Source organism: Solanum stenotomum, chromosome 11 (genome assembly GCF_019186545.1).
Source record: "Solanum stenotomum isolate F172 chromosome 11, ASM1918654v1, whole genome shotgun sequence".
Taxonomy (NCBI): Eukaryota; Viridiplantae; Streptophyta; class Magnoliopsida; order Solanales; family Solanaceae; genus Solanum; species Solanum stenotomum.
This window is the reverse complement of record NC_064292.1, coordinates 52,462,250-52,477,834: the sequence shown is the minus strand read 5'-3', so window position 1 is coordinate 52,477,834 and position 15,585 is coordinate 52,462,250. Positions and strand designations below refer to the sequence as shown.

The window sequence follows — 15,585 nt, the reverse complement described above, 5'->3', positions numbered from 1 at the left end:
CAACTATGATTGTAACTATCTTGTTAGCTTTCAACCAAAAGCTAACGAGATTTTTAGTTACATATTTATAATTTAGTTAAATAATAAATATGTCATTTCTCTATATATTTATTACTCATTCCTTTTGAATTTGTTAATCTGATTTTGATCTGACACATAGTTTACGAAAGCAAATTAGATTTTGAGAAAAAACATTAAGTGATACTTGAAGTTGTCCCAAATTTTCAAAAAGACACCTTAACTTTGCGTGTGTCCTATACTCCTATTACCCCCACAAAACATTCAAAATCACAATAAATACACATTTTTTACACAATATTTCCACTTTGGACAAAAATATCCTTCGAATGTGCAATTTCTTAAAAACAAAAAGTCGGACCCATTATTGATGTATTCAAGGATGCTTTGATAATTTCCTATGATGAATTCGTTTTGTTTGTTTCTTTTAAATTTATTTTACTATACTAAATAATTCTATAAAATATTATGAATCACGATAATTAATTACTTAAATATTTAAAAGATATAAAAATATATAAAAGATTTGATTGACTCTTCAAATTTTACCGGTGACACATAAATTGGGACAAATGAAATAATATATATTATTTGAAAATTTCTTAGAAAGTACTATAAATTACAGTAATTAATAGCTAGAAATATTTCAAAGACAAATAAAATTGATTGAATCTTAAATTTTTTTTAGTACTACATAAATTGAGAAAGAAGAAATGACCTCTATTATTTGAAAATGGCGTAAAGTATTACAAATCATACAATAAGAATTAACAATTTAAAATTGTAAAAGACTTTAATGCTTTATACTTATTCTATTTCCACTTTGGACAAAAATATCCTCCCAATATGCATATTTTTTTACACAAAAAGTGGGACCCATTATTGATGTATTCAAGGGTGCTTTGGTAATTTTCCTATGATGAATTCGTTTTGTTTGTTGTTTAATTTTTTTAAAATAATTGTATAAATTATTATAAATCACAATAATTATTTACTTAAATATTCAAAAGATATAAAAATATGTAAAAGATCTGATTAACTCTTCAAATTTTATCGGTGACACATAAATTGGACAAATGAAGTAATGTACATTATTTCAAAATTACTTAGAAAGTACAATAACTTACAGTAATTAACAATAGAATATTTTAAAAACAAAAAAAATTGATTGAATCTCCAAATTTTATTAGTACCACATAAATTGAGAAAGAAGAAATAATCTTTATTATTTCAAAATTGCGTAAAAGATATTATAAATCATACAACAATAATTAGCAATTTAGAATGTTAAAAGACATAATTTTTTTTTTACCATAGTTAACAATAATTAAAAATTTAAACTATTTTAAATTAATATTAAAGCTTGATTAACTCTTTAATTTTGTCTTTGTCACATAAATTGAAACAAAAAATGATACATATTGGGCCCGTGCTAGCACGGGCTCCGATGTCTAGTATATATATAAAGGAGAAACATAGAGAAGGTGATGTGACACCTCTCTATGACCTCCATTATTTGAATTGTTATTGTAGCTTTAATAATTTTTAGTACTAAAAAGGAGTAACTTCATAATGGAATTAATAGTTAGTTATAAAGAATGTTATGTTCAAGAGAGAGAGGAAAAGAAAAGATAGATATTCTTTGATTCTTTCTTAGTAGAATGAATAAGCAAGAAGAAGAAGAAAACGGAGGAGGAAAAAAAAATAAAAATATAAAATTAAAAATTAATTAAAAAGATTTCATTGTGTGTTTTACCCCTTCATATGCATGATACTTATGATTAAAAAATATATGCCAAAATTAAAATTTTAAAGTTTATTTGTCTACCATCTTATCAAATATATATTTGTTACGTTAGTGCCAAAGTAAAGAAAAAAAAAGTTGTTGGATAAAAAGTAATGCGTCTTATGGTTTGATTTCGCTAGAGAAGAAATTCTATTGAGTATTTTTGTAAATAAATCATTGTAAGATATTATTGCTCAATTAAAGATTTTTTTTTGATATATTTGTAATTGAGAACCAAACCCAAATATGAGTTGGAATTTGAGTGGTTATGTCTGGTCTGCGAAGAACAGTCAAAGAAATTTTCACTTTTTCAATTAAGGGCATTTTAGTTCGATAGACTTAAATCTTTCGCATGAAGATAATCTTGTATTTTGGATACTTTCTTTTCTTGTTTGATGATCTTGGCACAAAGCAACACTCTCACTATGGAAATATGAAGAGTCTTAGTATCAACTCATGCGCCATGTTTATTATTGTAGATATGTGTAAATATATTTATTATCTGTGAGGATCTATATAATTAAACAGATATTTTTGTATACACACAAATATAATATATTTCACTATTGTTATGCGTATGAATATAATGTATTCCGCTATAGAAATATTGTATACACATGAATACATTTATTATGTACACAGATATAATGTATTTTACCATTATTATACGTGCCGATACAATGTATTCTGGTACATTTTGTAATTAAGCAAAATTCACTGTGTTTTGTAAATCTAAGCACAAATAACACTATAATTTCCATCTTTTTATGGGAAATTACTTTTAGTAGCTAATTTTTACTCCCTTGTTACTTTTTATAGTGGTACTTTTATGTAACTTTGCAAGTAACACATAAAAATAAAAAAAGTATGAAAAGGAAATACAATAGCGACGAAGTCATGCCGAAAATAATGGAGAAAAGAAACAATTATTAGTACATAAAAGGTTAAAAATATAATAATGGACATTTTGCACCAGACTAATTTCATATATCTCAGGAGCTGCTGTTTTCAATAAATGTACAGGATACAGGAAAAGAAATCAACACTTACTCTTTGAATGTTTGAAAGAAAAAACAAAGTCAATCTATGTGTATAGTTACCCTTTCAAAAGTACATCTGAAGTAAAAGTATATAGGATATGAACCAGAACAAAACTGGAAAAATGGATTCTAATGAAAGTATAGGATATGCCTTCAAGTCACAAACTATCTTCATTTTCAATCATATCGCGGACCTCACTAACGACTACATATGCTTTGTGGCCGCCAATTACTTCTGCTTGTTTCTTCCCATCCCTCCATAACTGCAGAGAAATCACATTTACACTAAGTTTTTACCATTAAAAGAGAAAGAATAGAAGCTAAAACCATCTAAGAGCAGAATTAGAGAAGCTAAATAGGTAGTGTTTGTTACCTGTATGGTCGGCATTTTCTGTTTAGATTTCGTCACCACATGTATTTGGACACATGAAAAGGTAGAATTCACATCGTTAAATGTATACCAAGAAATTCAAACCACAACAGTGCCCTTAACTAATCAAATAACAACAATACTACTTTCAGAAAGAAAAAAACAACAGCATTTTATTTAAGAAAAAGTGTGTTTCAAGTAGCAACGCATATCTTAGCAAGTAAAGGACTTGTGCATCGTATGACTGCTGCATGTTAGCTGTACATATGAAGTTAATGTTTATTTGGGGTGAAATAATCTCTCATGCTCTGCCGGATCGCCCGAAAATGAAAGGACTACTTAAACGACCAAGGGATAAAGCTATACTTCAGAAATCATGTGCATGTCCAACATTTTTTTTAATAACCGTGGTGTCCAGATAACTCTGTCCATCTAGACAAGGCTAAGACAAATGGGAAGAAATCACCTATAGTGTTTTGGTCTTTGCTAGCGGATTTGAACCCGAGACCTCATGATTCATAATTCACTTCATTGTTCACTAGGCCACACCCTTAGTGCAGCACGCCCGATATTTTCTAAACACACTTCTTAAACTTTCAGAGGCATCCATGCCCCACCATCCTATTTATGATTCTTTAGCCATTGTCTGCATCAATTCATACTACTGATTCACAAAAAAAAAGTACTGCATCTATTGTGCGGGTAACCTATCTATCTCCTATGCAATTATACTGCAATTTCATCTACTTTCAGAAAAGAATATCAGGTTAGGTATCTGACCTGACAGATAGCATGAACTGATCAGATACAATGCACCACTCGTGAGATTAATTGAAGTGCATGCAAGCTGGATTGACCCTACTGTTACTTAAAGAAAAATTAGTATACGATTCGTTTACCTATCATTGATAAGTCTGGAAAGGAATACGAATTTTTATGTTTTCATCAGAGGATTTTTTTTTTTTTTTTGATAACTGAAAAATCCGTCTGTGACCTGCCCTTTGGACCAATCACAACCTTCTAAACTCGGTGGATAATGGGCCCGCCCCTCTACCCTTTCTCCATCATCAGAGGATGTTGCAAAGATGGTGTTACAATAGCCTCGCGTGCTTGAGATAATTTTATAAATTTGACATGTCAGCAGTTAACAATCATATAGCAAAAAGACATTAAACATATGGAAGGCGTTGGGAGAAAGAAACCCTTACAGTTACTCCAGCGCGAACCACAAGCTTGTGTGGAACATTATTGACATCAACAGAGTAAAAGCGTGTTCTGGGAAATTAAGATAGCAGAAGAGCTGGATCAGTACCCATATCCAACTAAACTCTTCGCGCTCAAGAAATTGAGGCATAATGCATTCCAAAGTAAACACAAGCTACTTCCTGCTGCAATCTATAGTTATAACTGATTCTTGAAATCTACTTTCAGGAGTAACAGTGACCATCTAAATTCTAATCCAGTTTATGAACTCTAGTAATTTAAGCGCCCTCAAACTTCCCTGCTATCTAATCACAGCAACTAATTCTGATAACATAAGAACTGTTAGTCAGAGAGCCCCTGAACTGTCTTTTCAGTACATAAGAACTGTTCACCAATCTACTATTGGGTCTTTCAGGAAGTAATGGAACTATAAGAGAAATTCAGAGTACCTAACCCTCCTCAAAAATATATACAAGTAGTAATGCTTATGAGTTATGAGTAGTCTCTAAACAAAAAAATGCCACAAGAATCCAAAGTTTTGAAACATCTCAGAAAGATATAGAGAAGTTTGAAGAGTAGTGTGGAAGTTGATCAGGGAAAAGTTTGAAGAGTAGCACAAATGCTGCTTGCAAATCCTATACGAACCAATAGAAGTGCAACATAAGTAGACGCTTTAGGCCTAGATAAAACTTTTTATTGCAATGTGCTATATCTGAAGGGAAATGAAAGAGAGCAGAACCTTGGGAAGTAGTCAGCAGCCAATTTTTCCAATTTTGGTTTCAAGTATATGCATTTGCGGCACCAGTTTGCCATCCTGCAGATTCAAAGAGCTTTATACATCAACTAAATACCAAATTACAACAACAACAGCCCAGTGTCATCCCATAAGCTCATCCACAAGATAACCTAAAGAACTTCACCCTCTACCCTTTAGGTCACGGGAAAACGAGCCACTAGGAAACAAGTGCCTTCATCCAATCAGATTAAATGTTGGTCGTATGAACAGTTAGAGGATAATTAGATTAAAGTCAACTAGTCAAGAGACACATGGAGATTACAAGAAAATGATTTCCTAGGAAGAAAAATTGGTACTAAATTTCAAACATGTAACCTTACAAGAAACTCTTGCATCAGCGTAGAAATAACTAGCACATAAAACATAATCAGAACTAAGTCGCTAAGAAAATTGAGCCCTTTCATTGCATGTCATCACTCAATAATTGGTATTTTCCTACATGCTTTCTAGATGTTAGCACTTTTTATTGAGTTATCTGTTTCAAGTGGGTCTAGTGACTACACACTGCAATTACTGTAAAAATGAGCCAAAATACAACATGTAAATTGATTGTTAACACTTTGGATTACCTCATCTTACTTGGAGTATAATGTATAAGATATGATCATTAAGCTAGTTACACCAGGAACTGATGCATTAAGCTAGTTACACTAGGAACTGATTTGTTTAGCTCGTTACACTAGGAATTGATCCGTTAAGCTCATTACACTAGGAATTGATCCATTAAACTCGTTACACTAGGAACTGATTTGTAAAGCTCATTACACTAGGAACTGATCCATTAAGCTCATTACACTAGGAACTGATCCGTTAAGCTCATGACACTAGGAACTGATCCATTAAGCTCATGACACTAGGAACTGATCCGTTAAGCTCATTACACTAGGAACTGATCCGTTAAGCTGTCACACTAGGAACTGATTTGTTAAGCTGTACACTATTCATATCAACCTAGAGGAAATAAACATCTCATAATAGAGGGACATGTGACATTTCACCATTTACATAGATCTCACTGAATCACTCTTATGCTCGAGCCATTCAACCGTAATCACTGTTTTATCAATATAAGATGGCAAAAAACCAAATAATAACAAAACAAACACCCCATTTCCCATTCTTTGGTACAGAAGACAACTGACAAACCATAAACCAACAACAACCACAAAGTGGGGTTTGGAGAAGTAGATATAGGCAGACCTTACCCCTACCTAGAAAAGGCAGAGAGACTGCTTCCAATACAATCGGCTCGAGAAAAAACAGTTCAAAGCAATATAGAAAGCATGACCAAACATTCTGAACAGTAGTACCAAGAAATTAACAGAGCAATACTACAACTACTACTAATAGAGTGAAAAATCATAAAGCAGCTAAAAAAAACAACAACTTTATAAACCCCTTTTCTCTATATCCAATTTAAAGATGACCCTTTTGATTATTCAACATATTCCAACAAGAAAAATACAATCTTGGAACAAAAACGCACCATAGAATCACAACAGATTCATCAAGCTGTTGTGCTTCAGCTATGACTCGATCAAATTGGGGTTCATCAGAAATGGGTTGTAGCTCAATCGAAGCAGGTGAATCATCAAGATCTTGTACAGAACTTTCTCCATCATGATTTTCCAAAACCTGAACTCTCGCCTTAAAATCCAAGTGAATTCTTGAACAATTTAGGGAAATTGGTGCTAAAAGTACCAATTTTGGAGCTTTAAAAGATGAAATGGACGATGGGTTTGATTTTCTTGCGAATAATTGTTGAATAACTGAAGAGAATTGTGTTGAGCTAGACATTACTTTACTGTTCGATAAAGCTAAACAGCGTTGACGGCTCTTGTAGTGGTTATTGGGGCACAGAGAAAACTGACCAAAAATAAATAAATTATTGGGGTGTTCGAGTTAGTTTTCATACATTTTAATTAATTTCAATCAATTATGTGTACTTCGATTAATTTTATATGGTATGTATTACGTTTCACTAGCTATAAATATCATATAATTTTGTCCATCAAGACTAAAACGGATGATGATAAATTTGCTAAAATTTGAACCTGAAATCTCATGAAATATATCGAGGCTCGACGATAACTATGAACTAAAAAACAAGAACTCACATATATAGGTATAATTTTTGTAGTTCTCCAATTGTTTTTAAGGCATAATGAAATGGCATCTCCAAAATTTATATGGCACATTGACGTCGAGTGTTCACGATATATAATAAATGAGTTGAAACGTTTAGTTGGTAGAATGTACACAGACATTATCATTACCTTGTGGAGGTAGAGATGTTGTTTTCGAAAGACACTCGGCTCAAGATTCCAAGACTGAATTAGTAAAAAGAAAATGAAGCAATCTATATATAGCCATATGTTTTGAGTAACATGCAATCAATATGACATAAAGTTTCTTCTCTAAAAGACAAAAAAAATGATTGCATCAGAAACACAAGCCTGAGACCAAGAGCAGAACACACTGAGAAAATGAAATTTTGTTAAATCTAAGACTTGAAAACATCTATAATGGCCATTGTATTGACAATTTTCTTCACTCATAAGCTGTGGATGATTTTGGAGATAGCTGAGTAGGATCCAATAACTGCTGCTATGCTGCCTATTATGATGATAAGTATACATGTTACTACCTGCATAACAAAAAAAAGGCGGATTTAGGACGGGTTCAGTAGTACAACTGTAACGCAAAAGGATTTGGAAAGTATACATATATATAACGAAGATCACGTTCATTTTGAACCTACTGACTATCGAAACAACAAATGGTTTGAGATAGATATAGGGTGTGTTTGGTATAGAGGAAAACTTTTTCTGTGGAAAACATTTTCCTTCATACCGGACACGCCCATAGAGAAACTTCTCTTGTACCTGAATGGGGCTTGTTTTTCCCTTCAAAATTCTCAAGAAGCAAGCACAAGGTAGAATCAATGTCTGAAATATAAGAAAAGATCATATATATTAGTACAAGTCAATAAATGAAAACAGAAAATCGATCTATTTAACGAAAACATAGAACTGGTATGAAGGACTCACAACGAGCATCGTGAAAAATGATCCGATCAACGCCATCACAAATCCTGCAGGAGAATCAATACATAAGTTTGATATCATTTTCTTTTTGAGGGCAAGAACACAATGTTCAGGCAATATTGATAAGTACATTATAGCAGCTTAACTTACCGAAAAATGGAACTTTAAGAGCCACGAATAATGTGGACATCACCAGAGCTGTTCTAATGAGGATACTGTACATGTGAGATTTGGTGTGGTTCGATGGTATCAACTCCTCTAAACTCATAGCCACTGGGGCCATAGTCAATGCATATTTTGTGAATGGATTAACGATCTACAAAAGAAGCAGACGATTTGTCATCACGTGTAAATGGTTGTATCAAGGAGAGAATTCGATCAATCAGTTTTCACTTACCGTGGTCCAAAAAGCAATCTTGGAGGCAACTAAATCTGTAGGCAAGTTTAGAGTAAACTGGGATTCAGCTGAGTCCCCAAACATCATGTATCCCATAACAGCTGCTCCGGCATACAATGCAGTCACAATAGCGAAACTGCATCCAAATTGTATCCACATTCACAATGAACATATCAGAAAAGCAGGATTTGTTATCTAAGGAAATTCAGAATGTAGACGCAGATAAGCTCTATATATAGCTCAACCTTGGTGTTGTTTTGATGTGTGAATATATTTACCTGGTAAAGAGGACAGCAGGGAATTGGCTACGTTTCTCCAATGATGTGTATATATTGGGAAACACTGCATGCCCTGAGTAACAATATCCATAAAGTCCAATAGCAACAGGAAGACTAGAAAGATTCAGAACAGTTTCTTTGCTTTGAGTGCCAACGTGATCGACTAAACCAAGCCAGTACAAGCAAATGACAACCATCACAGAAGCAATAACTCCTCCAGCTGAAAATTATAGACATCCAATTCAGAATTTTCATTGTCCAACAATCAGTTTTTTTTGGTACTTCAGAGATGAAGCTCTTCTAATAGGATGTTAGCTACTAACCTGATATGTAACTAAGAACAGTGAGGTCTCGCAACCAAACGGTAGGAAGAACAGCTAGGGTGGTTACCAAAGCAAAGAGATGTCGTGCATCTAATTGGTAGCCTCCTAAATTCAAATGTGCATTTGGAAATAAAGCCGATAGGTTATCTCCCTCCAAAATTATGTATTCAACACAACAGGACTGCAAATGAAGGACAAAATTAATGAAGCATATACCAGGATGAGGCACAATGTTGGAAATTAATAAGCCGAAGGATATTATAAACAACGTGTAGGCAACATAAACTTACATATAACTCCACGTACAAAATTATCTGCATCCACAAATACACAAAAGAAGAAAAGAATCAGTATCAGGAAGGCCGTGATACTTGTATACTTATGCTTAAACTGTCAAATATGTAGCTAGTCTAACATTATTTATGTACCAGACATGAGATGATTTGCCCAAAAAAATGAAAATACGGATTTTTATAACTAAGGTTGAAGTGCAAAGATAACTGACAGTCAATAGAACATACTGATATGATAATTCTTCCAACTGTACCAAAAGCTGCCTGACCAATATCCGGATAAGTCTCAAGCCCTGGTTGGCTGTCTAAGCAGTATCTCAGGAGTATGCCAGTATAGTAAGAAAGCACACCGAAGATGAACAATAGAGAAAGCCCTGCCCATCCACCTTCCTTCACAGCATAAGGTGTAGAAAGGATTCCTACTCCACATAGAACATTAATACCTGTATGAAAACAATATGTTACTCACAAACCTTCAATGAAATATCTGTACGATGGATTACATTATACTGTGTTCAGAGAACTAACCGTTTAGGACGCCTTGGCCATAGGAACTTTGACGGGAAACTGGTAATTCATGTGCCACCGATTTCTCATCAGGAAATTTCTTAATGGCAGATCTCCTTGATGGAAGAGGAGGCAGTAAAGTATGAGAGCTACGCCGCTGTGGTGGTTGATCCTCTTCTGCTTGTGATATGAGAGGCTTATGAAGAGAGGGCAACACTTCAGGAGTGTGTCTCCTTGTGAGTGATGAGGCAAGAAATGAGCTGCCTAAACGTGTTAATGAAGGTGTCCCGAGGAAGGTAAGACTTGGCGAGGGCACGCTACTGTATATGTCCATAGATTGCCTACAAGAAGTGTTTCACAAAGATTAGAGGTACAAAATATGAAACAGGAACCAGGAGGAAAGCAAAATGTAACTAGTAATCATTCAAGAACTCGAACAATGATGGCACCTCGATGAGCTTATGAGTCAAAAGATTCATCTTCCGACACAGTTCATAATGGAAAAAGGATCATTCAATGAACAGAGAAACCTCATCATGCTACCAAATTACAACAACTGCAATGACTCAATCCAAACAAGTTGAGGCCGGTTATATGAATCCTCAATGCTCCATTTAAGCCCACATAAGACTAATATTATACAAAATAAGTACTAGAAGTTAAACCCCATTATCCTATCAACGACAACAACATACCCGTGAATCCCACAAGTGGGGTCGGGAGAGGATAGAGTGTATGCAAACCTCCCTCGACTCAAGTACAACAAATCAAACGACAGTGAAGAAAACATAGCAACTAACAAGGAAAATCGTGCAGAGCATTCAGAAAAGGCAGAAAAGGAACAGTAACAACAACAATATAGTGCGATAACTGAAACACAATAAACAACATAAAGCCAAATGATTCAAACATCTATTCCAACTCAAGCTATTGAAATGAACCAAAAGTAAATCTTTCGAATACCTATAACTCTGAGGCCAAGCAGGGTTATAAGAGCTAGGTTTGCTCTCGAGCCGATCATTATGATTATCATCATCATCATTAGAGTAAGTTGAAGAATCAGATTCATTTCCATCTCCATTTTCTTCAGATTTATTCAAATGCTTCTCCTGATGATCATCCTCTTCATCACTCTCTATGTAAAAACTATGATCAGAGACAGAATTCCTCATCTTCTGTCTCTCTTCAATCCTTCAAAAAACTCTGCAAAAACACAAAATCCCCACCCCTTAATCACAAAAATAAATCCTCAAAAATACCATTTAGGCTACAAAATCAAACTCTAAATGGAAACTAAATGAACCATCAACTAAAATCTTTACAAGAAAAATGTGGAAAACTCCTTTCCTTCATCGAAAAATTATACTATACGTACAAATAAGGTAAAGAAACAATCTTTAAGGCTTTCATGTTAGTCATACACGTAAAATTTTTGTAAATCAAGAAAATTAGTGGCACCCCATAAATAAAGAAAGTCCAAGATTTGAAAAAGCAAGAATCTTTTTTATTCCAAAATAAAGATTATGAAAGTAAAAGTCAAGGTCATGACAAAGATTTGATTTTTATTGAAAAATTTCAACTTTCCAAAGACAAATTTAAGAATCAAAAGTATCCCTTTTTCATAAACAAAGAAAAAAAGTGAAAAACAGAAACAACTTTCTAATTAGTAGAAAAAAAAGAAGAAAAATTCTTACTTTTAGCAATGAATATCAAAAGGGTATTTCTTGTTCTTGCTGAAAAATCTCCAAAGACTTTGGCTTTTTTCAAATTTTTGAGCAGACACTGAGATTACTACTATATGATATTCTTGAAATTATATATTTTGAGGGAAAAAAAGAAAGGGAAATTATTGGTGTGTTGTATTATGGTGATTCTTGATCTTTATATATATAATGAGTAGAAAATGATGACACAAATTATAAATGGGTTATTTATTTCCCTATGACAGCACTGCACATGACCAACTTTTGGTCCCTTCATGGTATTATTTGGTTATGGGATGGGATGGGATTGGATGTTCGGATATTTCATGAGATTATTTTATTATTTTTAAATAGGGAAAAGGATAAATATATTTTGAACTATCGAAAATAGTATGCAGATACCCTCCATCATATTTTTGGGACATTGGTTCCCCTGCCATTCAAAAACTAGAGCACATATACCCTTTATACTAACGGACATACACGTGTCACAATCTTATCCACCGATCTAACATTTATTAAATATCGGATCGATGGATAAGATTGCGTCACGTGCCCCTATTTAGTCTTCCGTTAGAGTGAATGGCATATTTGCTCTAGTTTTTGAACTGCAGGGATACCAATGTCCCAAAAGTATGGCAGAGGACATCTGCACACCATTTACATTAGAGTGAAGGGCATATTTGCTCTAGTTTTAAATTTTAATTTTTGTATTTGATCTTTGATTTGGTATGAATTTAAGAAAGTAAAAAGGATTTGTTAAAGATTTGTAGTTTTAAATTCAAAATATGTAGAATATATCAGAATATTCTTTAATTTTAGGTGTAATACATAAGTATGTCTTTTAACTTTGGTTCAGCTGAGTGTGCACAAGTAAACATTCAATTGTGTAAAAAAAATTAAGAGACACATTCGTTCTACATGGCGTCCTACGTGATAATTTTATATCCTATGTGGCATTTTATGTGTATTATGTTGCATAGGACATGTGAGTCTACTTGTTCAATTTTGTACAAGTTTAAATATTTACTTGTGCACACTTAAAGTTGAAGAATATAGATGACATCTGAAGCCAAGATAAATGATATATTTATATATTATGTCTTAGTTTTATGATTTTATATAAACATATGTAATGTAGAAAGTTAGAATTAAAGACTAAAAAGGAAAATAATTAGTAATATTTTTAATGGACTAAAAAGGAAAGTAATTGAAACTAGTGAAATGTTCATTACCCAGGTATAGTTTCAAAGTTTTAAGTTGGAGTCTCACGTTACAGAACGAATATTTTATTTGTAAATCAGCTTCAAAGAACGGTTGGAAATTATCTCCATAAAAAGAAAGTCTTCATTTGAAAAAAAAAAAAAACATTCAAATTTTAAATGGATTTGACATTCTAAGATAATGAAATCAAGTTTCAAGTCGGTGAATTAGGCCAATCAACCAAAAAAAAAATGTCGAAATCAAGATAAATGTGGATTTGATGTATAGTTGAAAGTTGTCAAATAAATTAAAAGAGTTGAAAAGAATATCAAAATATAAGCTTCAAAATAGAATTAAATATATAATCTCCATAATTATCTTGGAATTATTATCTTTATTCCACCGATCAAAAAACCTAACAACTACTACCTAGTTCTAATTGGTCTCAAAAAAAAAAAAAAGTTCTAATAATTGGTCTCAATCAAATTATCAAACTTAACTTTTATCTATAGAATTATAGACTTACCTTTTCCATTTGTAAACTATTTTCATGTAGATGAGATATTGTAGGTGCTTTGAGAATTTACGTAATTTTTACACTTGCATAGTCGTCCATTAATATGAACGAGAGTTTATAGGTTACAAGTTTGAGTCGTAATTTTTTTTTATTAATAGTTATATTAGGATATGATGTCTACTTCATAGAAGATGCAATTTCCTTTTTGAATTCTTTGTGAACACAACATATTTAGTGGTGGAGTCAGAAATTTAGTGAAGGGGCACAAAATTGCATACACGCTTATAATACCTAACATTTAAACTTTGTACGCCACATAATTTTCTGACTAAGTGTTTGCATCAGACCACCCTCCACCTAAGGTAGCTCCATCCATGGACATACTTTATGCATTAGACTAACCTTTCATTGCCGTTCGTCAATATTTTTAATAGCCAATAAATATATATATATATGTTATCGAGTACATAAACTTATGAAGATATAACTGTCGGAAATTAAGTGTCCGAAAATTGTCTAGTTTCCTTTATATTATTATTTACTATACTTTTCTTTGATTTTCATTATTACATGTGTTAATATAACTTATGTTTCCTCAATAATTTGCCATCTATATAAGAATGAATTTATCTATCACGCACTCAAAAAATAACGACTACTGATTTTTCCAACGGTTCCCAAACGATTAAATTGGGGCCAATTGTACTTAAAAGCTGCAGTTATGGCTCAGTGGAACCAGTAATATGACAACACAAACCAAGTTGCTTCAATACGTAATTATTTTATGTTTTTTTTTAGAAAAAAATTGAATTATCACTTATAAATGGTGGAATATTAAAATATTCCAGTATAAAACCTTATATTTCTAGATCCACTTTTTTAAAAATATAATAAAAAATTAGTAATACTATATTGTCGGCTGTGATTTTTTATTTATCTGAATGTTTTATTGACGTTACATCGAAATGTTGTTATAAAATATATGTAATATAATATGACAAAAAAACTTAATTTTAAAAAGAATTTAATTATTATAATAAAATATTATTATAAAGAATGACTATCACAGAAAGATCAGACTAATCTTTAGAAAAAAGATAGACTTTTATATAAAGATCACAATAATAAGAATTAAAAAATATAAACAGTTTTAGTTTGATTTAGTTTGATACTATACTTTTCTAAAACGAAAATTGAAGAATTGAATCGAAGTTTGAACTAAATCGAAGAATCGAACACCCATTTCTACGAAGAATTGAACTTTTGAAAAATAACGCCGATACAAATCAAAAAATGAAGGACTGAATTAATCTAATTTGGTTCGATTTTTTCATAGTTTTTAATAAAACTATATCACAATCATAGTGATAAGCTTTTTTAATTTTATTTTTGTCAAATGAAATTATAATTGACAATATGTAGGGGCCAGTGGGACCCAAGCTGACTTGGCATGGTGCATAGGTCCATAGACCAATACAGTCGTGATCGTATCAATTTGTGAAAAATTCAGATCAATTTGTGAGTATTTCGATTATTTTACGGAAAAAATAAAATATTATCTTTAACTTAAGAACAATACGAGGTAGTTGATAGTATTAATACTATAATAATTAGTTACGAGGAGTATTATTTTGTGCAGATACTAATTATATAAGATTTAATTATTCCTTATAACTCATAAATGTATTAGTTATGCGAATTTTTAAATTAAAAATCAAACATTGTATTAATTCTCTATATTACCAAACGTGATAATAATAATACAAAATTTAATACCTGCAAAACTCACCTTCAAATCAAGTATGAAAAAACTCCTAAAGGTTTAAATTTATATAAATATGTTAAATTCAGAACTTAATTATTAATACTAAACTCATTTTTTCAAAATTCAAAAAATCCATAAAATTAAAATCAGCCTTTACCTTTACGGTCAGTATCTATAAACTAGCCTTGTTTCGAAAAAAAAAAATTTAATATTATATTTATACATTAAAATTCGATTAATTTAGATTTGCACGTACTGTCATTACTCGTGGTGGTTATCTGTCTTAGCAAACGACATTGACTTGTCGTAATTGAAGTTTAAGATCTGAAATTTTTTTAA

At 32.1% G+C, this 15,585-nt stretch overlaps 2 protein-coding genes across 2 annotated transcripts; both read right to left on the bottom strand.

Moving 5' to 3' along the window:
* Positions 1 to 2,850: 2,850 nt before the first annotated feature.
* Positions 2,851 to 7,066, bottom strand: LOC125845430 (thioredoxin-like 3-2, chloroplastic). Its single transcript, XM_049524933.1, has 5 exons — positions 6,700 to 7,066; positions 5,157 to 5,231; positions 4,423 to 4,489; positions 3,218 to 3,235; positions 2,851 to 3,107 (listed from the first exon to the last, which is right to left on the bottom strand). The coding sequence occupies exons 1-5, from the start codon at positions 7,008 to 7,010 to the stop codon at positions 3,003 to 3,005; spliced, it is 576 nt and encodes a 191-aa protein (XP_049380890.1). The 5' UTR covers positions 7,011 to 7,066; the 3' UTR covers positions 2,851 to 3,002.
* A 487-nt stretch (positions 7,067 to 7,553) lies between these two features.
* On the bottom strand, positions 7,554 to 11,924 carry LOC125844757 (amino acid transporter AVT1C-like). Its single transcript, XM_049524088.1, has 12 exons — positions 11,753 to 11,924; positions 11,022 to 11,261; positions 10,080 to 10,399; positions 9,780 to 9,994; positions 9,549 to 9,572; positions 9,259 to 9,439; positions 8,936 to 9,155; positions 8,658 to 8,793; positions 8,411 to 8,576; positions 8,264 to 8,307; positions 8,099 to 8,161; positions 7,554 to 7,860 (listed from the first exon to the last, which is right to left on the bottom strand). The coding sequence occupies exons 2-12, from the start codon at positions 11,228 to 11,230 to the stop codon at positions 7,768 to 7,770; spliced, it is 1,671 nt and encodes a 556-aa protein (XP_049380045.1). The 5' UTR covers positions 11,231 to 11,261; positions 11,753 to 11,924; the 3' UTR covers positions 7,554 to 7,767.
* Between the last annotated feature and the right edge of the window lie 3,661 nt (positions 11,925 to 15,585).

What these genes read in the sequence shown, in the direction of transcription:
- LOC125844757 (XM_049524088.1), bottom strand. Translation starts at nt 11,230, where the DNA reads ATGAGGAATTCTGTCTCTGATCATAGTTTTTACATAGAGAGTGATGAA. An exon ending in GCTTGGCCTCAGAGTTATAG is followed by an intron (nt 10,400 to 11,021) that starts GTATTCGAAAGA and finishes CACTTCTTGTAG; the next exon opens with GCAATCTATGGACATATACA. An exon ending in CCTGCTGTCCTCTTTACCAG is followed by an intron (nt 8,794 to 8,935) that starts GTAAATATATTC and finishes ATTTGGATGCAG; the next exon opens with TTTCGCTATTGTGACTGCAT.
- LOC125845430 (XM_049524933.1), bottom strand. Translation starts at nt 7,010, where the DNA reads ATGTCTAGCTCAACACAATTCTCTTCAGTTATTCAACAATTATTCGCA. An exon ending in GAATCTGTTGTGATTCTATG is followed by an intron (nt 5,232 to 6,699) that starts GTGCGTTTTTGT and finishes TTGAATCTGCAG; the next exon opens with GATGGCAAACTGGTGCCGCA. An exon ending in GCTGCTGACTACTTCCCAAG is followed by an intron (nt 4,490 to 5,156) that starts GTTCTGCTCTCT and finishes TTAATTTCCCAG; the next exon opens with AACACGCTTTTACTCTGTTG.